The sequence below is a fragment of the Crotalus tigris genome, unplaced genomic scaffold (assembly GCF_016545835.1).
Source record: "Crotalus tigris isolate CLP2741 ecotype Arizona unplaced genomic scaffold, ASM1654583v1 scf7180000020772.518028, whole genome shotgun sequence".
Lineage (NCBI taxonomy): Eukaryota > Metazoa > Chordata > Lepidosauria > Squamata > Viperidae > Crotalus > Crotalus tigris.
The window spans coordinates 451066-474794 of NW_024098172.1; the positions used below are offsets into that span (position 1 = coordinate 451066).

The window sequence follows — 23729 nt, forward strand, 5'->3', positions numbered from 1 at the left end:
TTAAGCAAATCTGACTTTGCTCGTTGGAAGGTCGCAAAAGGGGATCATGCGATCTTTGAGACGCTGCGACCGTCATAAGTACGAGTCAGTTGCCCAGCGTCTGAATTTTGATCATATGTGACCCTGGGGACGCTGCAATGGTTGTAAAGGGTGAAAAATGGCTCTAAGTCCCTTTTTTTCTGTGCCCTTGTCACCTTGAACGGTCACTAAATGAATGGCTGTAAGTCGAGGACTAAAACCAGGAAACAACAGCGCTGGTGTTTTATTTTTATGATGATTAAATAATGTCTATCAAGGCTTCTTGAGTCTGCTTGATGGACCAGGGAAAGGAGGAAACATTTGCAAGATCAAAATACCTGAATGTTTGAAGAATAACGATTGTGAAAAGCATCCAGATGTCATTTTTTATTTTTAAAAAAAGATACTCCAAAAGTTGGACAATAATTGAGGTGAGGTGCTTTTCTGAGCTTGGTGGTTTTCTTGTAGACTTCTCGCAGTGATGATGTTACCTAGTTGGGTCATGAAACGTCTGCAAGAAAACCACCAAGCTCAGAGAGCACCAAAGACCTCACAGTCCTCCTCCCCCTCCTCCTTCTTCTTTTCCTCCTCCTCCTCCTCCTCCTCCTCCTCTCAGCAAACCTTAGTCCCTTCTAGTACTGAGGATGTTACCTAGATGGATCATGAAACATCTGTAAGAAAACCACCAAGCTCAGAGAGCACCAGAAACCCCACAGTCCTCCTCCTCCTCCTCTTCTTCTTCTTTTTCTCCTCCTCCTCCTCCTCCTCCTCCTCCTCCTCCTCCTCCTCTTCTTCTTCTTCTTCTTCTTCTTCTTCTCCTTCTTCTCCTTCTTTTCTTTCTCCTCCTACTCCTACTCCTACTCCTTCTCTCAACAAATCTTACTCCCTTCTAGTACTGAGGATGTTACCACATGAAACATGTGCAAGAAAACCACCAAGCTCAGAGAGCAAAAAGGACCCCATGGTGGTCCTCCTCCTCTCTGTAAAACCCACCCTCTTCTAGCACTGATGATGTTACCTAGTTGGGTCATGAAACGTCTGCAAGAAAACCATCAAATTCAGAGAGCACCCAGGACTCCACAGTTGTCTCCTCCTCCTCCTCCTCTCTGCAAATACTCCCTTCTAGCACTGATGATATTACCTAGTTAGATCATGAAACATTTGCAAGAAAACCACCCAGCTCTGGGAGCACCAAAGATTCCACAGTCTTCCTCCTCCTCCTCCTCCTCTCTTCAAACCCCCCTCCCTTCAAGCAGTAATGAGGTAACCTAGTTTGGGTCATGAAACATCTACAAGAAAACCACCAAGCTCAGAGAGCACTAAGGACCCCATGGTGGTCCTCCTCTTTCTCCTCCTCCTATCTGTAAAACCCACCCTCTTCTAGCACTGAGGATGTTACCTAGTTGGGCCATGAAACGTCTGGAAGAAAACCACTAAGCTCAGAGAGCATCAGGGGCTCTTCATTTCAGCCCTGAGCTACAAATATTCTCCTTTATCAGATTTTAAAACAGATCCAGAGAGTTAAACCAATTCCTCCCCCTGTTCTTGTAATCGTATACAGAGTTGGTTGCCTCATTTTGCCTACCTGGTGTCCCCAGAAAGAGAGCTGGGAGAGAAAGCGGCCTGGAAAAGCAACTTTGGACTGTTCACAGAATTCACTTATCAAGACCGAATAGTCCAGAACATGGCTATAAATAAGAGTATTTGCTTTTTACCCCAGTCGTTAAGTGAATCACTACAGTTTTTAAGTCAATCACGCTGTCCTTAAGCAAAGCTGGTATCCCCTTTTGACTTTGCTTGTCAGAAGGTCGCAAAAGGGGATCACTTGACCCCGGGACACTGCAACCGTCATAAATATGAGTCAGTTGCTAAGCGTCCAAATTTAGATCACATGACCCTGGGGGAAGCTCCAATGGTCTGTTGAAGGAAAAGTCTTCATCATGGTTCAGTCCAAGCCGGGAATAAACAACATGACGACTGCTTTAGAAAGAAGGTTGCAGTTTATTGAAGAGGGGAGCCAGACAGAAAGATGGCTCTGGAAGAAAAAAGAGAGAGCACATGTAGGGAGTGGATTTTTATACCTTCTTGAGCCTTTTGTTTGGAGTTGTTCCTGTGGCATGAACTTTGACCTGAGTCTGAGTGTGCCTTTCTGGTATTCTGATGGTGGTGGGTTAATCCTATTATGTCCCAAGGGTCCTATCCTGCTTCCCTGGGGGGCTGTGGCTGATGGCTGTTGGATGTTTTTAGTGTAAGGGATTTTTGATTCTAGGGATCTTTCTAATCCCAGCTTCCTGACTCCACAATCTTTCTGACAAGATTATCACATCTGCATTTCTGCAGATCTGGTTTATGTCTGGAGCAGAGAGACTTGGGGGGGGGGTTAAAAATCCTTTGGGGAAATATAGTCTGCCTTTTAAATATTTTCAAGAATATTTCTTTCTCGGGGGGGTACTGACTTCCCACAGGTCGTAAGTGCGAAAAACAGCCGTGTTACTTTTTCCAATGCCTTTGTAATCTTGAACGGTCACTGAACAAACTGGTTGTAAGCCAAGGACTTATAAAATCAGGAAACCAGGGGGCTGTTTTTAAAGCTTAAAATATCGGACTGAATTCAAGTCCATTCTCAAAATTGAGACTTGTTACACTGGTGTTTCTCTCAGCCCTGTTTTCCTCAGAGGTTATTTGAGGGATCAAATCTACTTTCCACGGAGCTTTGGATAAATGGCCAACTGGAAATGCCGTAAATCAGATATTTTCAAACGCGGGAATTCTAACAAGGCAGTAGCTGTGCAGCTAATTTTCCGCACAGGCAAGAATTGAATTGGCTTAAGAGTCTAATAATCCTAGACCTGTTTGTTCAGAAGATAGTCACACGATCCAGTCTAATCTCTTGTAAGTATTGTTAAGTTTGTGTGGCTATAGAAATAACACTTGGATTCCTAGCCTGGAGCCCCTTGGAATTCAGGGGCGTTTACTTCTGATTAAATCTGATTTTAAGTTTCTGATGCCATTGTGCAGATCCAGAATCGCTTGAGAGTTAATCTAAGACAGGGGTCTTCAAACTTGGCCCTTTTATGACTTGTGGACTTCAACTCCCAGAATTCTTCAGTCAGCATGCCTGGCTGAGGAATTCTGGAAGTTGAAGTCCACAAGTCATAAAAGGGCCAAGTTTGAAGACCCCTGATCTAAGAGGATCACGTAACACTGCATTCACTTTCCATGTTTTATTCAAGTTAAGTTGTGCTAGACAGGCCTTTTGTAATCTCCACTTTTCAAAGTGTCCCAAGCTTCTTGGGTGGTTTTGTCCTTCAGGATTCTCATCCAGGGCCTCCTTCCCACGTTCTCTCTAGGTTTATTGAAACCAGCTCTCTTAAAGTCCAAGAGGGAAGGACAGGAAACAATGGTTGGAAGCTGATCAAAGAGAGAAGCAACCTGGAATTAAGGAGAAACTTCCTGACAGTGAGGACAATCAACAGTGGAACAGCTTGCCACCAGAAATTGTGGGCTGAAGTTTTTAAAAAGAGACTGGACAATCACCTGTCTGAGATGGTGTAGGTCCTCTTGCTTAAGCGGGGGGCTGGACTAGAAGACCTCCAAGGTCCCTTCCAGCTCTATTCTATTCTAGTTTGGCTTTGTTCTATCACTTGTGCTTGCATAATGTTGAGTTCCAATGCAGGTAGTCCTCTACTTACAACGACAATTGAGCTCCACGTTTCTATCTCTAAGCAAGACACATGTTAAGTGAATTTTGCCCCATCTTACGATCAATATTTCCTAGAAATATAGGAAAGGTTTTTCCTGTTGAACTTCTTGCAAACAGTACATGATCTCACTTTGGAAATAAAATGGTTCCGAAGTGGACTTTTTCAAAGTTTTCTGTTCTTATCAGCCGAGAGGCAGACAGAGGACGGAGGCCAAGCTAATAAATTACCCGAATCAATCATTTTTTTCAAATGTTCTCCAGAACAAACATTCCACGTTTACAATCCAGTTTTACATTTGGACACCTACATTGGCGGTGTCCAAAATTCTTTTAGTCAATGCGATCCTCCTTTTTGGAAAATTCCTTTAGAAAAATCAACCAGCCTTTCAAAAACTAGAATTACAATCAAATTCTCTGAAAGCTATCCTTGGCCGTCTAGGAAGGCTCACCGCTGTTTGACTTTTAGTTCGATCATTTACGAACGTTAACAAAAAAACAAACTATCAAATGAAATTTTTTTTAAAAAGCAGCAGACAGGTTGTCCAGCCAGATGAGTTTCAAAAAAAAAAAAAAGCCTCCAGTGAGAGGCATGACTAAAATAATGTGGAAATTGATGACAGGCCCGTTAATTAAATCTGCTGTTTAGCAAAGGACTTAATTGGTCTGTGACAAATTCCCGGAATAAATGAAATGAAGAGTCGATTGCTTCTCTGTTCTTCTTAATGCTGCTTCCTCTTTGTGTTTGAATAACCGACTGAGAGTCCTGCATATATATAATAAATATCTATTATCTGTGAGGTCCAGTTACAGTAATAACTGAGAGATGAATTTAGATGTCCTCTAGAGCAGTGGTTCTCAACCTTTTTAATGCCACGACCCCCAACCGGTCGTAAGTTGAGGACTACTCAACCAGTCGTAAGTCGAGGACTACTGAACTGGTGCAGCACCGTTTGCAGAATGGGACTTTTGGCGGGCTCAGCAGGGCAGAGACAGCCTGGACAATTCCTATTGGCTTTTGAAAGCCAATAGAATTAGACTCTATTCAAGAGAGTCTATTCTATTGGCTTTCAAAAGCCAATAGAACAGTGTTCTCAACCTTGACAATTTTAAGGCATGTGGACTTCAACTCCCAGAATTCCACAGCCAGCATTGCTGGCTGTGGAATTCTGGGAGTTGAAGTCCACATGCCTTAAAATTGTCAAGGTTGAGAAACACTGCAATAGAATAAAAGGGAGTAGCACAGCTAAGGAAAAGGGAGAAAAATGGCGGACTGCGTTGTTTGGCGACCCCTGTGAAATGGTCGTTCGACCCCAAATGGGGTCCTGACCCACACGTTGAGAACCACTGCTCTAGAGGACTGGAATGGAGATTTGAGCTGAAACATGTGAAGAACAGTTGCAGGAATTGGATGTGTTTATTTTAATGAAAAAAAGGACTCAGAGTGACATGATAACAGTCTTCCAATATTTGAGGGGCTGCCACAAAGAAGAGGGGAGCGTCAACCTGTTCTCCAAAGCACCTGAAGGCAAGGGGTTTCAGAAGTGGTGGGCCATTGCCTCCTTCCTAGGGCTGAGAGAGGAGGACTGGCCCAAAGTCACCCAACCAGCTTTCATAGCTAAGGTGGGACTAGAACTCACCATCTCCCGATGATTGGCTCAAAATCACCCAGCTGGCTTTCATACCTAAGGCAGGACTAGAACTCACCGTCTCCTGGTGATTGGCCCAAAGTCACCCAGCCGGCTTTCATGCCTAAGGCGGGACTAGAACTCACCATCTCTGTATCTCTTTTACCGTTTTAAATGGAGGGGGAGTCTTGCTCCATTTTTCTTTCTCCTTGAATAAAAACCTTTCAGTGCCAGATGGGGATTAAGATAGATCAATACACATATAATGTGTATTGATCTATATATACAGCTGGCAAAAGTGAGAAAGAGCCTGTGGCTTAGAGGTTAAACACAGCTACTTAACATGCAGACAGCCCAGGTTCGAATCTCAGAAAAGGTATGTCTGGTTGATAAGAACTAAAAAGTGTATATGTGTGTCTATGCATGCATGTATATATACGTATGTATATATATATATATATATATATATATATATATATATATATATATATATGTCTCAGAAAACATATATGTCTGTGTGTATATATATATATGTATATGTATATATGTATATATATATATATTTGTAAATATGTATTTATATATATCTATATATATTTATATTTTTAAATATATATTTATATATATATCTATATATATTTACATTATCAAAAAAAACCCTACCCTCTTGGATGGCAGTAGTTGTTTTCGTATTTAGAGGGTCACGAAACCGAGTTATGCCATAGATTTAAGCAATTATTTAAAAACAGTTTTGTTATACAAAAAGACTGTGACTTTCTTTTATTAAATGCAAACAATCAGAAACGCGAAGTCGATCAAACACGGTTTGAATGCAAAAAAACTAGGTAAGAAACGTTTGGTTTTTTTTTGTTACTTTTAATTCTCTTTTTTTTTTTTCTTCTTTTGAGAAGAACGGTCTCCTCCAAGACAGTTCAAAATAAAAATAAAAATAATAATAAATCAACAGTCGAGAGTATGTGACAAAGGATTAACAGTTCTGATTCGGGAAGAAGGCCTGGCTTCAATTCGCAGGAAGAGCAGAGAAAAACAGGCGGAGCCTTTTAAATAAGGATATATAAAAGAACATCAAGGCAATTTGGCTTCCAAACTACCGGCCGTGCTCGACTTACGACGGTTCATTTAGTGACTGTTTTAAAAAAAAGTGACTTAGGACCTTTTTTTTTTGCACTTACAACCATAGTAGCATCACTGCGGTCACGTGATCAAAATTCAGACGCTGGGCCACTGACTCGTACTTGTGACAGTTGTCCCGAGGGCGTCATGTGATCCCCTTTTGCGACCTCAACGTCAATGGGGAAAGCAAGGTTCACTTAACAACCCAGTCACTAATGTAATCAGTGCAGTGATTCACAGGAAGGTCATGAAATGGTCGTAAAACGTGCAACAGCTGAGCCCCGAATTTTGCCACCGACCCAAGCCCAACAAGATTATGGACCCAAAAACCTAAACAGAAAAAGAGACGTCTTGTTGTAATCCTGGAAGAATCCAGAACGACTTTGGTACCATATGGGGAGTTGAGAATTTGCCAAGATGCCTCTTATAACCCCAGAACGTCCGTTCTGCTCTTCCTGCACGTCGTTGCAGAGAAATTTTTTTTTTTTTTTGGCCCTCTTTGTACACATCTTTTTGCTTTAATCATCACATAAACCGACACAGAGAGTATTTACATCCAAGTAACTTTGTTACTGTATAATGTTTTAGACGTGTGATCTCTTCTCTTTGCGTTTCCATTTATGTCCCTTTCCACCGACAAAAATCGGTTCGCCGTGGCCTCGGATAGTTAGGTTCCGCGCTCAATTCAAGAATGGCAAATCGTCTTTTAAACAAAAAAAAACCTAAGATAGCATATGTATAGATATAGATATAATATATTATATATTCTTTGTTCTCTCTTACCGGGCGAGGTACCAAAAAAAAGTGCCATTTCCCCCCCCCCCCAAAACTGATGTCTTCCCACAGGAAAGACAAGTCACAGTTTACGAAAAGACCTGACAGAGACCTTTGAGTCACTCAACACAAAAAGAAAATGAAGGGAAAGAAGGAAAGAGAGGAGAGGAGAGAGGAAGAAGAAGAAGAGGAGAGGAGAGAGAAGAACAGAGGGGGAGAGAAAAGAGGAGGGAGAGGAAGAGGAGAGATAAGAGAGAGGAGAGGGAAAGGAGAGGAGAGGAGGGAGAGGAGACAAAAGAAAGGAAGAGAGGAGAGGAAGAGGAGAGAGGAAGACAAGTGTAGAGAAGGAAGAGGGAAGGAGGAGAGGAGAGAGGGAAAGGAGAGGAGGAAGAGGAGAGAGGAGGAAGAGGGGAGAGGGAGAGGAAGTGGAGAGGAGAGAGGGAAAGGAGAGGAGGGAGAAGGAGAGGAGGAAGAGGAAAGGAGAGAGGACAGGAGGGAGAGGAGAGAGGAAGAGGAAAGGACAGAAGGAGGAAGAAGAGAGGAGAGAAGAGGGAGAGGAGGGAGAGGAAGAGGAAAGGAGAGAGGAAAGGAGAGAGGGAAAGGAGAGGAGGGAGAAGAAGAGGAGAGAGGAGGAAGAGGAAAGGAGAGAAGGAGGAAGAAGAGAGAGGAGAGGAGGGAGAGGAAGAGGAAAGGAGAGAGGAGAGGAGAGAGGGAAAGGAGAGGAGGGAGAAGAAGAGGAGAGAGGAGGAAGAGGAAAGGAGAGAAGGAGGAAGAAGAGAGAGGAGAGGAGGGAGAGGAAGAGGAAAGGAGAGAGGAGAGAGGGAAAGGAGAGGAGGGAGAAGAAGAGGAGAGAGGAGGAAGAGGAAAGGAGAGAGGAGAGAGGGAAAGGAGGGAGAGGAAGATGAGCGTAGAGGAGGAAGAGGAAAAGAGAGAGGAGAGAGGGAAAGGAGATGACGGAGAGGAAGAGGAAAGAGTGGAGAGAAGAGAGAGAAGAGAAAGGAGAAGATAAAGAAACTAGTAGAGGAGAGGAAAGAAGAGAGGAGGGAGAGGATGAGAAGAGAAAAACCTCAGTTGATCCAAGTACATGCCGAACGTAAAATCACGCAGAACGAGAGAGGTGGGGATTTTGCAGGCGGTTACCGGTGAAAAAATGTTTTTCGGTGGGATAAAGAGAGGCGCTTTATTCTTGCCCCCCAACACTGGATGTCTGAGCATAATTTTTTTTTTAAACTCCTAGGAAATCCACCTGGCATGAGAGGCAGGGCAGTGACCCCAGCTACTTCTCAAAATACCATCGTTTGTTTAGTGACCGGTTGAAGTTACAGCGGTGCTGAAGAAAAGTGACTTAGGACGGGTTTTCAGGCCTATGACCATCGCCAACACCCCTATAATCACACGATCAGCATTTGGGTGCCTTTCACTCCCACCCCCAAGTTGGTTTCTGACAAGCACAAGTCAATGGGGGAAAGCCGGATTCGCTGGACGACCGTGGGATCTGCTTAACGACTTTGGCAAAAAAAAAAATGTACTGCTGGGCAAGAGTCACTTAACAGCCCTCCTTGCTGAGCAGTGGAAATTCTGGTCCCAATTGTGGTTGTTAAGTTGGGGACGAGCTGTGCCGACATTTTAAAATGTAGATTCTCCTAGTTCAGTGGTTCTCAACCTGTGGGTTGGGACCCCATTTGGGGTCGAACGACCATTTCACGAGGGTCGCCAAACAACGCAGTCCACCATTTCCCCCCCCCTTTTCCTTGGCTGTGCTGCTCCCTTTTATTCTATTGGCTTTTGAAAGCCAATAGAATAGACTCTCTTGAATAGAGTCTAATTCTATTGGCTTTCAAAAGCCAATAGGAATTGTCCAGGCTGTCTCTGCCCTGCTGAGCCCGCCAAAAGTCCCATTCTGCAAACGGTGCTGCACCAGTTGAGTATTCCTTGACTTATGACCGGTTGAGTAGTCCTCGACTTACGACCGATTGGGGGTCGCGGCATTAAAAAGGTTGAGAACCACTGTCCTAGGGTAATGGTGAGGCAACCTTGGCTCTTTTAGGACTCGTGGACCTCAACTCCCAGAATTCCTGAGCCAGCCACGCTGAGGGGAAAGGGAGAGGTTTCCAAGCTCAGCCATGCTGGCTCAGGAATTCTGGGAGTTGAAGTCCACGAGTAATGAAGGGGCCAGAGTTCCCCATGCTGGCTCAGGAATTCTGGGAGTTGAAGTCCACGAGTCATAAAGCGGCCTAGGCCTAGACCAGGGGTAGGCAACCTTGGCTCTTTTACGACTCGTGGACTTCAACTCCCAGAATTCCTGAGCCAGCCATGTTGAGGGGAAATGGAGAGGTTTCCAAGCTGAGCCAGGTTGGCTCAGGAATTCTGGGAGTTGAAGTCCATGAGTAATGAAGGGGCCAGAGTTCCCCATGCTGGAATTCCTGAGCCAGCCACGCTGAGGGGATTTCCAAGCTCAGCCATGCTGGCTCAGGAATTCTGGGAGTTGAAGTCCACGAGTAATGAAGGGGCCAGAGTTCCCCATGCTGGCTCAGGAATTCTGGGAGTTGAAGTCCACGAGTCATAAAGCGGCCTAGGCCTAGACCAGGGGTAGGCAACCTTGGCTCTTTTACGACTCGTGGACTTCAACTCCCAGAATTCCTGAGCCAGCCATGTTGAGGGGAAATGGAGAGGTTTCCAAGCTGAGCCAGGTTGGCTCAGGAATTCTGGGAGTTGAAGTCCATGAGTCATAAAAAAGCCAAGGTTGCCTACCCCTGGCCTAGGTTTTTGGTAAGGCAAATGTTTAGTAGTACAGCTATCTTGCCTTCTATGATCTAGCAAAATTACTACAAAACTTCTCTTCTCATGCCAGCCTTTTTTCCTTCCTTCCTTCCCTTTCTTTCTTCGATCTTCCTTCCTTCAAGTTCTTTCATTTCCTTCCTCCTTCTCTCCTTCCTAAGATCTTCCTTCCTTCCATTTTTCCTTTCTTCCTGGAATCTTCCTTCCTTCCTAAAGTTCTTCTTTCCTTGCTCCCTCCCTCCTTCCTTCCTAAAATCGTCTTTCCTTCCTTCTTTCCCTTTTCCCTTCCTTCCTTCCCTCCTTTTTCTTCGATCTTCCTTCCTTCAAGTTTTCTTTTCCTTCCTCTCCCTCCCTAAGATCTTCTTTTCTTCCTTCCCTCCCTTCCTTTCTTCGATCTTCCTTCTAAAGTTCTTTCTTTCTTTCCTTCTTCCTTCCTAAGATCTTCCCTCCTTCCTTCCTTCCTTTCATCCATCCATCAGCACAATATTAACCTCCGTCACTTACCTGAAGTGTTTGTAAGTACAGCTAGTCCACAACTTACACAGTCCATTTAGTGGCCGTTCAAAGTTACAACGGCACTGGAAGAAAGGGACGGATGATCGTTTTTTATACCCTTACGGCATCCCCAGGGTCAGGCGATCAAAATTCAGACACTTTTGTCAATTGATTCCCAATTTATGACGGTTGCAGCCTCCCGGGGTCACGTGATCCCCTTTTGCTAGCTGCTGACAAGCAAAGCCAGACAGGTCGTAAAACGGGGCAAAATTCACTTAACAACAGAAATGGTTGGCTCAATTGTGGTCGTCAATCGAGGACTACCTGTAACCTGCATTTCATCTCAGGTTGAAGCTTGTAGAAATACTGAGAAAACCCAGCTGAGATTAACAAATGTGTTATGTCCTGACATTAACAAATGTGTTATGCAGACCATGTGGCCTGCCCTGGCCAGATAGGCTATCTCCAGCCTATTGAGCATGCGCAGAGTGGGAAAATACGTTGCATTTATTGGCTGACGCTGTTCCCTGCAGAAGGTATAAAAGGGAGCGGAGCCATTTTGTGTTGTTCTGTTAAAGCCAAAATAGAGAAGCATCTGTTGTTACTCCTACCTCGTTTCAATGCCTTATCAACGCAAAGAACAGAACAAAATGGATGGAAACTCATTAAGGAGAGAGGCAATCTGGAATCAAGGAGAAATTTCCTGACAGTGAGAACAATTCATCAGTGGAACTACCTGCCTCTAGAAGTTGTGAATGCTGCAACACTGGAAGTTTTTAAGAAGAGACTGGACAGCCATTTGTCATAGGGTTTCCTGCCTGAGCAGGGGGTTGGACTAGATGACCTCCAAGGTCCCTTCCAACTCTGGTATTCTGTTAAAATAAAACTCCAGGATTAAGAACAGGAAATCTAGACCTCTATTCTAGATGGGTGACTTCTGGAGTTGAAGTCCACAAGTCAGCAAAGGGCCAAGTTTGAAGATTCCTGATACAGACTTTAAGAGGAGTGGACTTCAACTCCCAGAATTCCTCAGCCAGCGTGCCTGGCTGAGGCATTCTGGGAGTTGAAGTCCACAAGTCATAAAAGGGCCAAGTTTGAAGATTCCTGATACAGACTTTAAGAGGAGTGGACTTCAACTCCCAGAATTCCTCAGCCAGCGTGCCTGGCTGAGGCATTCTGGGAGTTGAAGTCCACAAGTCATCAAAGGGCCAAGTTTGAAGACCCCTGATATAGACTTTAACAGTGGACTTCCACTCCCAGAATTCCTCAGCCAGGCACGCTGGCTGAGGAATTCTGGGAGTTGAAGTCCACAAGTCATAAAAGGGCCACGTTTGAAGACCCCCTGCTCTAGAAGGATGTTAAGTGCTGTTCCTTATTTTCCAGCAGGCATTAAATGCCTTTTGAGGTATCCTATAATTGAAGACCACTTTTAAACTGCTCAGTAGGTAGGCTTCCTCCCAATAAACCTTGGGAATTATAGTTTGCTCAGGGAACCGTGGCATTCTTTGGGAAAGACGAAAGTCTTCTCTCCCTGGAGGGATAGAAAGAGTTTCACAGAGGGAGAGGAAAGGGCAAAGGGGGAGGGGGGTCAGAAAACTTCCACCTGCCATAACTTCAAAGGTTCAACTCTATTCTCACAGAATATTTGTAGCTCAAGATTGAGCTGAGGGATCCTTGGTGCTCTCTGAGCTTAGTTATTTTCTTGCAGACATTTCCTGACCCAACTAGGTAACATCATCAGTGCTAGAAGACAGGGGGGCTGTGGATTGGAGGAGGAGGAGGAGGAGGAGGAGGAGGAGAAGAAGAAGAACTGTGGGGTCCTTGGTGCTCTCTGAGCTTAGCTATTTTCTTGCAGACGTTTCCTGAGCCAACTAGGTAACATGATCAGTGCTAGAAAAAAGTGGGGTTTGCTTCTCTTTCTGTATGCAAGTCAGTGTTAATGGGAGTATTCCGGGTAGTTCCTTGATTAGGCTGTTGTTTATTGTCAGCTTGTTTGTCTGAGTTGATAGTTCCTTGATTGGGGTATAGTGTTTGCTTCCAGATGATTGGCCTAGTATTAACCTTGGTTTTAACCTCTGGGTGTCGATTGCTGCTGAAGGAGTGTTTGGGTCTTTTTGTCTCCTTTTGGGTTTTCTGATTGTCTCTCTTGAATGGTGTGTAAATGTCGTTTATCTCCATGCGTCTGTGGATGGCCAATTTATCCGAGTGCCGGGCTTCCGCATTTGGGGACTCAGCTTGGTCTAGGATGCTCACACTTTCCCAGCTGAAACTATCGTTAGATTGGTCCACATGAAAGAGTTTACATCAGGGGTGTGTCAAACTCGCAACGTCACGTGACGTGACTTTTTCTCCATCGCCGGCAATGGGATGGGCGCGCTTTCGGCATGACGCATCCGGCCCGCGGGCCAGCAGTTTGACACCCCTGATTTACATCATGACTTCTCACTGCTAGATGGCATTCATGCAAACCAGTGGTTCTCAACCTGTGGGTCGGGACCCCATTTGGGGTCGAGCGACCATTTCATGGGGGTCGCCAAACAACATAGTCCGCCATTTTTCCCCCCTTTTCCTTAGCTGTGCTCTTCCCTTTTATTCTATTGGCTTTTGAAAGCCAATAGGAATTGTCCAGGCTGTCTCTGCCCTGCTGAGCCCGCCAAAACTCCCCTTCTGCAAATGGTGCTGCACCAGTTGAGTAGTCCTCGACTTACGACCGGTTGAGTAGTCCTCGACTTACGACCGGTTGGGGGGTCGCGGCATTAAAAAGGTTGAGAACCACTGATGCAGACGATCTGCTAGTCTCCTGCCCTGTTTACCCTTCAAAGCACGGGTGGTGTTACCTAGTTGGGTCAGGAAACGTCTGCAAGGACACAACCAAACTCAGAGAGCACCAAGGACCCCACAGAGCTAAACGTGCCGTATAAAGAATTTCAGAGGGGAGTCGAGATTGTAGTGCATTGGCTAATGGAGTCATAACAACAACAACAACAACAAAAACACCACATCAACTAAAAAGTACTCCTGATAACAAACCCTCCCTGGAACACAAAAGTATACCTGTGGCTTCCTCCCCCCCCACAATAAAAGCAATTTGTAGAGCACCAAAGTTATGTCTGAGGGGCCAAGTGCAAAGATTTATGCTGCTGGTTATTGTCACATATTCTACTTGGGAAGATCTCCAGCGGAATGACAGGCACCATAATTAGAAAAAACGTACACAAAATGCCTTGGTTCTTTCCTTTAGATTTCGGTGGATTCTATCCTTTCCAGTCGGGATGGAGTCCACGTTTTCTTTTCATCGGCGTGGGAGAGGCTGGCGGCCTTGCTGGTCATCTCGTTCACCTTGTGCTCCAGAAGTTGGTTCTTCTGATACATCTCCACGTAGTTCAACTGCAGCTGCTTCTGGTACTTGATGACTTTCTCCTTCTCCTCCTGCCACGTGCAACGCTCCTCCTCAAAGTCCACAATTTGCTGCTCCCGTAACTGGCGCTCGGCTTTCAGCTCCCCCTGGAGCCTCTCCACTTCTCTCCTCAAGGCGTTGAGGTTCTCCTCGCTCTGTCGTTTCATCTTGGCCTCGTCGCTCTCGCAGGCCACGGGATCCCTGGCGAGCTTCTCCGGCAGTTCCGAAGGGACATGGTTGGGGTGTCCTCCCAGCTGCACCAGCGTCTGCTTCAGGTTGGAGACTTCCAGCTCACACTGGCTGAGCTTCTCCCGCAACATCTGGACCTCGTCCATCTTCTGCTGCAGCTCGTTCTCGCAGAAGTCCAGGCTGAGGCTCTTGGTGCTGTAGGAGTCCTTCAGCGTCAAGAACTGCTCGTCCTTCTCTCTGAGGAAGCTCTGGCCTTCTTTGAGTTGGGTACGCAGCCCGACGATCTCGTTCAGCTTTTGGGAGACGTCGGCTTGAGAGTCCTTCAGCTGCTGCTTCAGCAGGGAAATCTCGCCGGCCTTTTGGCACACCTGGAAGAGAGAGATGCCCATGAGGTAACCTCTTAAAGCAGGGGTCCTCCAACCGGGCCCTTTTATGACTCGCAGACTTCAACTCCCAGAATTCCTCAGCCAGCGTGCCTATCTGAGGAATTCTGGGAGTTGAGGTCCACCAGTCATAAAAGGGCCCAGTTTGAAGACCCCTGATATAGACTTTAAGAGTGGACTTCAACTCCCAGAATTCCTCAGCCAGCGTGCCTGGCTGAGGAATTCTGGGAGTTGAAGTCCACCAGTCATAAAAGGGCCGAGTTTGAAGACCCCTGATATAGACTTTAAGAGGATGGACTTCAACTTCGAGAATTCCTCAGCCAGCATGCCTGTCTGAGGAATTCTGGAAGTTGAGGTCCACAAGTCATAAAAGGGCCCAGTTTGAAGACCCGATGTACACTTTAAGAGGAGTGGACTTCAACTCCCAGAATTCCTCAGCCAGGCATGCTGGCTGAGGAATTCTGGGAGTTGAAGTCCACCAGTCATAAAAGGGCCCAGTTTGAAGACCCCTGATATAGACTTTAAGAGGATGGACTTCAACTCCCAGAATTCCTCAGCCAGGCAAATTCTGAGAGTTGAAGTCCACAAGTCATCAAAGGGCCAAGTTTGAAGACCCCTGATATAGACATTAAGAGGAGTGGACTTCAACTCCCAGAATTCCTCAGCCAACGTGCCTGGCTCAGAAATTCTGGGAGGTCCACAAGTCATAAAAGGGCCCAGTTTGAAGACCCGATATATACTTTAAGAGGAGTGGACTTCAACTCCCAGAATTCCTCAGCCAAGCACACTGGCTGAGGAATTCTGGGAGTTGAAGTCCACCAGTCATAAAAGGGCCGAGTTTGAAGACCCCTGTCTTAAAAAAAGTCAGTTCCTGGGCATGACCAAATGTAGTTTCAGATCTGCACAGGGGACAAACTGAGCCCTTGTGAAGGACCTATATTCACCGGATAGTATCCCTGGCTCCTTTCATCACATTAGACCCTAGATCAGGGGTGGGGAACCATGGCTCCTTTGTGACTTGTGGGCTTCAACTCCCAGAATTCCTGAGCCGGCATGGGAAATTATAGCCCCTTCATGACTTGTGGACTTCAACTCCCAGAATTCCTGAGCCAGCATGGGGAACCTGGTTAATTGTTCTCACTGTCAGGAAATTTCTCCTTAGTTCTAGGTTGCTTCTTTCCTGGGTTGGTTTCCATCCACTGCTTCTTGTCCTGCCTTCAGCTGCTTTGGAGAAGAGCTTGACTCCCTCTTCTTTGGGGCAGCCCCTCAGATACTGGAAGACTGCTATCCTGTCCCCCCTCGTCCTTCTCTTCATTAAACTAGACCAGTGGTTCTCAACCTTTTTAATGCCGCGACCCCCAACCGGTCGTAAGTCGAGGACTACTCAACCGGTCATAAGTCGAGGACTACTCAACTGGTGCAGCACCGTTTTCAGAATGGGGCTTTTGGCGGGCTCAGCAGGGCAGAGACAGCCTGGACAATTCCTATTGGCTTTTGAAAGCCAATAGAATTAGACTCTATTCAAGAGAGTCTATTCTATTGGCTTTCAAAAGCCAATAGAATAAAAGGGAGTGGCACAGCTAAGGAAAAGGGGGAAAAAATGGCGGACTGTGTTTTTGGCGACCCCCGTGAAATGGTTGTTCGACCCCAAATGGGGTCCCGACCCACAGGTTGAGAACCACTGAACTAGACATCCCCAATTCCAGCAACCGTTCCTTACATGTTTTAGCCTCCAGTCCCTTAATCATCTTTGTTGCTCTTCTCTGCACTCTTTCTAGAGTCTCAACATCTTTTTTTCATCGTGGCGAATTATCTCCATATGCACGTGGTCCTCAACTTACCACCACAACTGAGCCTAGAATTATAGTCATATGTCATTGTGCTCCCAAAGGTGCTTTTTTTCAGCAGGCAAGCGGATTTCCTTGTTTTTCTTTGAAGACGTTTCGCTTTTCATCCCAGAGGCTTCTTCGGCTCCGACTGGATGGTGGGGAAGAAGTCAGAGCCGAAGAAGCTTCTGGGATGAGAAGGGAAACATCTTCAAAGAAAAACGAGGAAGTCCGGTTGCCTCCCCCAAAAAGCACCTTTGGGACAACCCTGACTGGAATGACAGAGAAGCTCCACTGACTTTAACCATCATGGTTACGCCACCTGCGCAATCCTGGCTCCCTGTGTTGCAGTTGTTATTGGGAGCACACGGTGCCTCAAGGGGTGTGTGGGAGCCCCTGGGTGGCTGAACGAATTGTCGTAAGGTGAGGACTACCTGTCATTGGAAGAGGAAGGAGAAGACTCCCTTTTTTCAAAACTACTACGGGCTGTCCAGGAGACCACTCACAACGTTGGTTGAATCCCTTGTTTGGTGTTGACCCTGGCTGACGCTCACCTCCCATCGGGTCTCTTCCATCTTGGGAAGGAACTCGGCCTGCTCTTTCTTGAAAGCCACAAATTTCTTCTCCAGCTCTTCCCGTTGTTGAAGGAGTTGAGCCACGTCCTCCTGGAGCTTCTTCTTCTCCTGCTGGAGCTTAAAGATCTGGAGCTGGAGAGCCTGTTGAGCTCTCTGGGCCTTCTTGGAGACTTGCTGAAACTTGTTGGCGTAGTTCTGCCTCAGCTCTTCCATCTCCCGTTCCCAAATCTTCTGCTTCTCCTCAAAGACCTGGTAGATGGCCGTCTCGCTCTTGTCCAGGTTCCTCCTCATCTGGAGGACTTCCTGCTCCTTCTCCCACAGCCGGTTCTCCAGATCTTCGATGATGTCGTCCGTGGAAGGCGAGTGGAAAGGCAGCGTCTCGTTGAGGTGGTTGAGTCGGCTGAACGAAGACGTGCTCTTGGTGGAAGATCGGCCGCTGTCTGAGGTAGATATCCCGTATCCCACCACGTTCTTCTCGCCGTAGGTGGTCCCGATGCGGTTGATGTGACTGGTGGAGGCGCTCATGGGACCCACGTGCTGGCTGTAGCCCGTGCCGTAGGTGGGCAAGCTGGTTAAAGAGTTGCGGCCGGAATCGGAGAGACCACCTCCCGCATTGGTAGTCCTGTTAAGGCTGGCCTTCTCCAAGCCGCTTTTGACCGGGGCGGGACTATTGCTGTGCGTGTGGTTTAAAGTCTTTCGGTTCTCGGTGGCCACGCCATTGTTCTGCGGTGGACACAGGTTTTGCATGGAATGGAAGTTTTTAGGAACAACTGGTTTAAAGGCTGAAGGTCTAAGTAAGGATTCGGTATTCTGAAAGGAGAAGTAGAAGCACACAGCAAATAAAGCAGAATTTTCATTTCTCTACAGATTCATTCAATTTATTAAAGAGAATTTGCTTCTTCGTTTGTTACATTTACAGTAACGGCCAAAATTGCGGAAACCTTTTTGGGAAAAGTGTATTTTTGAGGTTTGATGGCTAATAACACCGCTTTTTTTGGGAGGGGAGGAGTACCATAAAATGATATATCGATGGAAAGATAATTTAATCAAGAATGTAATGCAACAAATTTTGTTCAATTATCTGTACTGAATTCCTGATGCCAAAATGGGGGAACTGTGGCCCCTTCATGACTTGTGGACTTCAACTCCCAGAATTCCTGAGCCAAAATGGGGGAACGATGGCCCCTCTATGACTCGTGGACTTCAACTCCCAGAATTCCTGAGCCAAAATGGGGGAACTGTGGCCCCTTCATGATTTGTGGACTTCAACTCCCATAATTCCTGAGCCAAAATGGGGGAACTGTGGCCCCTTCATGATTTGTGGACTTCAACTCCCAGAATTCCTGAGCCAAAATGGGGGAACTGTGGCCCCTTCATGACTTGTGGACTTCAACTCCCAGAATTCCTGAGCCAAAATGGGGGAACTGTGGCCCCTTTATGACTTGTGGACTTCAACTCCCAGAATTCCTGAGCCAGCATGGGGAACTGTGGCCCCTTCATGACTTGTGGATTTCAACTCCCACAATTCCTGAGCCAAAATGGGGGAACTGTGGCCCCTTTATGACTTGTGGACTTCAACTCCCAGAATTTCTGAGCCAAAATGGGGGAACTGTGGCCCCTTCATGACTTGTGGACTTCAACTCCCAGAATTCCTGAGCCAAAACGGGGGAACGATGCCCCCTCTATGACTCGTGGACTTCAACTCCCAGAATTCCTGAGCCAAAATGGGGGAACTGTGACCCCTTCATGACTTGTGGACTTCAACTCCCAGAATTCCTGAGCCACCATGGGGAACTCTGGCCCCTTCATGATTTGTGGACTTCAACTCCCAGAATTCCTGAGCCAAAATGGGGGAACTGTGGCCCCTTCATAACTTGTGGACTTCAACTCCCAGAATTCTTGAGCCTGCATGGCTGGCACAGGAATTCTGGGAGTTGAAGTCCCCAAGCCATAAAGGGGCCATAGTCCCCCCACCTGTTAGGTTCTATGTGACTGACAAGGAACCCACCATCATCTTCAGATTTTTCTTATCTGAAGACGGAGACTCACCTGGTCCAGTTTCCCGGAGACTGGCAATATCTTTGGTGGTTTATTGGCTTCTCTGTACTGGGGCAGTGGCGGAGGCATGTTCTTCTCGTTGTTGGCCGCCACAGTCCCACAGACGTCGGCCTTTCCCTTCTCGTTCTTGCGCAAGTCCCCATTAATGTAGATGGAATTGGAGACCTTCTCCGCCTTGCAGGTCTTCTCCTCCCCAGCGTGACGCGTGGAGAGAGTGTAACTACTCCGGGTCCCATCCAGCTGCGGGTGGCTGTTCTGAGGCCTGGTGCCCAGGCTCTTCAGGGCAAAATCCTTTTCGGGAGGGACTCCGCTGCCCACGATGCTCTGCGAGGTGGACTCAGAGCTCCTGGGGTGGAAGGCGTGGAAGGTCTCCTGGCTGTGGTAGCTGGCGTCGCTCAGGATGGAGAGGGTCTCTAGTTTGGCCATGGCGAAAGGTGGAAGTCAGCGGTTCTGGGGAAAAGCCAAAAGAAAAAAGAGCATTGAGGGGGGAAAATGCTGTTTTTCCTACGCAGTACTGAGCATGAGAGAAATATAGAGCCGGAAAACAAGAGCTCTCAAAGCGAGACCAGGAATTAAGGATTAATCTACTTTTAGAAGAGAAAATGTGTAGCTCAGGGTTGAAATGAGGGGTTCTTGGTGCTCGTTGTTTCCTTGCAGACATTTCATGACCCAACTAGGGAACGTCATCAGTGCTAGAAGGGAAGGGGATGGGGGGGGGAGAGGAGGAGAAGGACTGTGGGGTCCTTGGTGCTCTCCGAGCTCGGTGGTTTTCTTGCAGACATTTTATTACCAAACTAGGTAAGATCATCATTGCTAGAAGAGAGTGGAATTCTGGAGAGGAGGAGGAGGAGGAGGAGGAGGAGGAGGAGGAGGAGGAGGAGGAGGAGGAGGAGGAGGACCATTGTGGGTCCTTGGTGCTTTCCAAGTTCAGTGTTTTTTTGCAGACATTTCATGACCCATATAGATAACATCATCAGAACTAGAAGGGAGTGAGATTGGAGGAGGAGGAGGAGGAGGAGGAGGAGGAGGAGGAGGAGGAGGAGGAGGAGGAGGAGGAGGAGGAGGAGGAGGACTGTGGGGTCCTTGATAGTCTGGGCATAGCTGTTTTCTTGCAGACGTTTTATGACCCAACTAGGGAACATCATCAGTGCTAGAAGGGAGGGAGGGAGGAAGAGGAGGAGAAGTGTGAAGTCCTTGGTGATCTCTGGACTTCATTTTCTTGCCGACGTTTCATGACCCAACTAGGTAACATCATCAGTGCTAGAAGGGAATGAGGTTTGCTAGGAGGAGGAAGATGACTGTGGGGTCCTTGGTGCTCTCCGAGCTTGGTAGCTCTTTTGCAAACATTTCATGACCCAACTAAGTAACATCATCAGAACTAGAAGGGAGTGAGATTGGAGGAGGAGGAGGAGGAGGAGGACGAGGACTGTGAGGTCCTTGGTGCTCTCTGAGCTGGGTGGTTTTCTTGTAGATGTTTCATGACCCAACTAGGTAACATCATCAGTCCTAGAAGGAAGTGAGGGTAGAGGAGGAAGAGGAAGAGGAGAAGGAGGGGGAGGAGGATGAAGAAGAAAAATAAGAGGAGGAGGAAGAAGTGGAAGTGGATGGAGGAGAAGAAGGAGAAGGAAGAAGGAGGAGGAGGAGGAGGACGGCTGTGGGGTCCTTGGTGCTCTCTGAACTCGGGGTTTTTCTTGCAGACATCTTATTACCAAACTAGGTAGCATCATCAGATGAAAAACGGAAGAAAGACGAGCACAACCAGCCTCGTACAATACCAAGGCAGAGGGGAGAAAGATCCTGAGGGTGGCATTAGGGGGCTGAGCAAAGCTGCTCGGTGTTTTGCTTCCAAGGCACCGGCACCCACCCACAATTACAAGCGAGAGAGCCCTTCCACACACTTTACACCTTCTCTACAAAAAGGGCAGCAGTCATACTTGGCGATTTGGAGAGGCGCCACTTCTCCCCCTTTCTGAACTGTTCAAGCGCTGCCTGGAAGGGAGACGTTTCAGCACGCAAGGGAGATGCAAAAATTAGAAAGAAAGGGAAAAAACACCCTTCCTTCTGTGCTGCCTGTGCTTTAGCTGTGAAAAACCCAGGCGTCATGTCACAGCAAAAATAAAATCATCCTATCCTTCGAGCACGTTTAAAAAAAAATACAGAATCTGGCTGGTAAACATCCAGCCAGCCTGTGTGGGCTCCAACTCCCAGAATTCCCCAGCCAGCCTGTGTGAACTAGAACTCCCAGAATTCCCCAGCCAGCCTGTGCGAACTAGAACTCCCAGAATTCCCCAGCCAGCCTATGTGAACTAGAACTCCCAGAATTCCCCAGCCAGTCTGTGTGAACTAGAACTCCCAGAATTCCCCAGCCAGCATGTGTGAACTAGAACTCCCAGAATTGCCCAGCCAGCCTGTGTCAACTAGAACTCCCAGAATTGCCCAGCCAGCCTGTGCGAACTAGAACTCCCAGAATTCCCCAGCCAGCCTGTGTGAACTAGAACTCCCAGAATTCCCTAGCCAGCCGGTGTGAACTAGAACTCCCAGAATTCTCCAGCCAGCCTATGCGAACTAGAACTCCCAGAATTCCCCAGCCAGCCTGTGTCAACTAGAACTCCCAGAATTCCCCAGCCAGCCTGTGCGAACTAGAACTCCCAGAATTCCCCAGCCAGCTTGTGTGGACTTCCAACTCCCAGAATTCCCCAGCCAGCCTGTGCGAACTAGAACTCCCAGAATTCCCCAGCGTGCTCGATGTTTGAAAAACCCTGTGCTTGAAGATGATTCCTTACACTCACAGAGGACTAGCCTCTTGCTCGCCTTATTTTGCTGCACTGTGCTAAAATCCTCAGGAACTCGTCCTCTAAAATCTGAGATCTGATTTCCTCCTGGCTGGTTCAACCTGACTGAGACGAAGGGCCGATCATTCTAGCAAAGCCATCTCGGAAGGCCAATTCTTCCTAATTCCAATGCAATTAGCAATAAAATCTTTCCCCCTTTTTTATTACCTCTTTTATCCGGAATGCTTTTGTTTTCTTTGACTGAAGCTGGGCAGGATTTACTCCAGAAAACCCCTCTAAATCCACAGTCAATATTTAACCAGCCCCTCCCCACTCCAGAGGCATCGGCTTTCCAAACACCCATTAAAAAGAGATTTTTTAAAAAAGGACAAAAAGTGCTTTTCTTTTATCGATGCCAATCTCAGTGGCTCTTTGTGGGGGGGAGTGGCTGAATTGAGAGTTATTTGCTTTCCTAATTCTAGGTTCGCCCCCCCCCCCGCACACACTTCAAATGTTCAAGCGAAACTCAAAACTCCCTTTTTCTTTTGGCCAGGTAGCTAGTCCTCAACGTAACGGCCATAATTGAGCCAAACATTTTGGTTGTTAAGTGAGACATATTAGCTAAGGGAGTTTGGGCCCATTTTGTAACCTTTCTTGCCACACTGATCAGTGAGTAACCCGGTCGTTAAATGAATCTGGCTCCTCCCCCCCCATTGGCTTTGCTCATCAGAAGGTCGCAAAAGCGGATCAGGTGAGCCCAGGGACACTTACGACCGTCGTAAGTATGAGTCAGTTGCCAGGCATCTGGATTATGATCGCGTGACCCTGGAGAAGTTGAAATGGTCGTAAGTGTGAAAAACAGTCTCTTTTTTTCAGTGCCGTTGTAACTTTGAACGGCCACTGAATGAACCGTCGTAAGTCAAGGACTCCCAGTACAGATTTATAGAGATTCCTCCCAATCTCTTTCTTTACTCACAGGGGATTAAAAAAAAAAAAAACTAAGGGGATCACGAAATATTTTTTCTTTGCAGGGTCTCAACATTTCCAGGAAAAAAAAAAATCACAATATTTTTGACAAGAAATTCCTTAGAGTTTCAAAGGGGAAGAAGGGTATTTTAGCCTGCAATTTGCTTTCTTGATCAGAATAGAGCTGGAAGGAACCTTGGAGGTCTTCTAGTCCAACCCCCTGCTAAAGTAGGAGACCCTATACCAGAGGTAGGCAACCTTGGCTCTTTTATGACTCGTGGACTTCAACTCCCAGAATTCCTGAGCCAGGCTCAGCTTGGAAACCTCTCCCTTTCCCCTCAGCATGGCTGGCTCAGGAATTCTGGGAGTTGAAGTCCACCAGTCATAAAAGAGCCAAGATTGCCCTATGCCCATTTCAGACAAGTGGCTGCCCAAACTCTTCTTTAAAACTTCCGGTGAACTTCTGGTGGCAAGTAGTTCCACTGGTTAATTTTCCTCACTGCTAGGAAGTTTCTCCTTAATTCCAGGTTGCTTCTCTCCCTGATGAGTTTCCATCCGTTGCTTCTTGTTCTGCCTTCAGGTGCTCTGGAAAATTAGGTTGACCCCCTCCTCTTCTTTGTGGCAGCCCCTCAGATACTAAAATTCTGCTATCAGGTCCCCCTTACTCCTTCTTTTCTCTAGATTAGTCGTGCCCAATTCTTGCAGCCGTTCTTTGTATGTTTTTATTCATTTATCTTATTTATTTGTATCTTATTTATCCCCCACCCCACAAGGCCTGATTTGAGTAACTTTGGAGGAGTTAAAGGAGTCCCCAGAAAATTGCAAATTTATTTATTTTTTTAAATTCGCCAGTGAGTTTGGGAGCTCCTAAATTCCTCCGATTTGTACAGAAAGAAAAGGGAGGAAATAAAACACAGAGACTTGTTTTGTGTCCCTTCTGAGCCAATAATGAGATAATTGTGGGTTTTCCTTGTCTGGAAAACAATATTGCATTTCTGGCTTGCATCGCCCATGGGTGGAAGCCATCCCAAGACAAT

General features: G+C 46.7%; 1 protein-coding gene across 6 annotated transcripts in view; it reads right to left on the minus strand.

Annotated features, from left to right (window-relative positions):
* Positions 1–13471: 13471 nt before the first annotated feature.
* Positions 13472–23729, minus strand: part of LZTS3 (leucine zipper tumor suppressor family member 3) — a 38660-nt gene continuing 28402 nt past the window's right edge. For 5 of the 6 annotated variants that reach the window (XM_039368391.1, XM_039368387.1, XM_039368388.1 and 2 more), the window contains 3 exons: positions 18947–19405; positions 16829–17707; positions 13472–14481 (listed from right to left, as the gene is read on the minus strand). In XM_039368391.1, the coding sequence (XP_039224325.1) occupies positions 13765–14481; positions 16829–17707; positions 18947–19381 (2031 nt within the window). In that variant the 5' untranslated portion in view covers positions 19382–19405 and the 3' untranslated portion in view covers positions 13472–13764. The remainder of the gene's footprint in view (positions 14482–16828; positions 17708–18946; positions 19406–23729) is intronic. The other variant, XM_039368393.1, reaches the window with a different exon arrangement.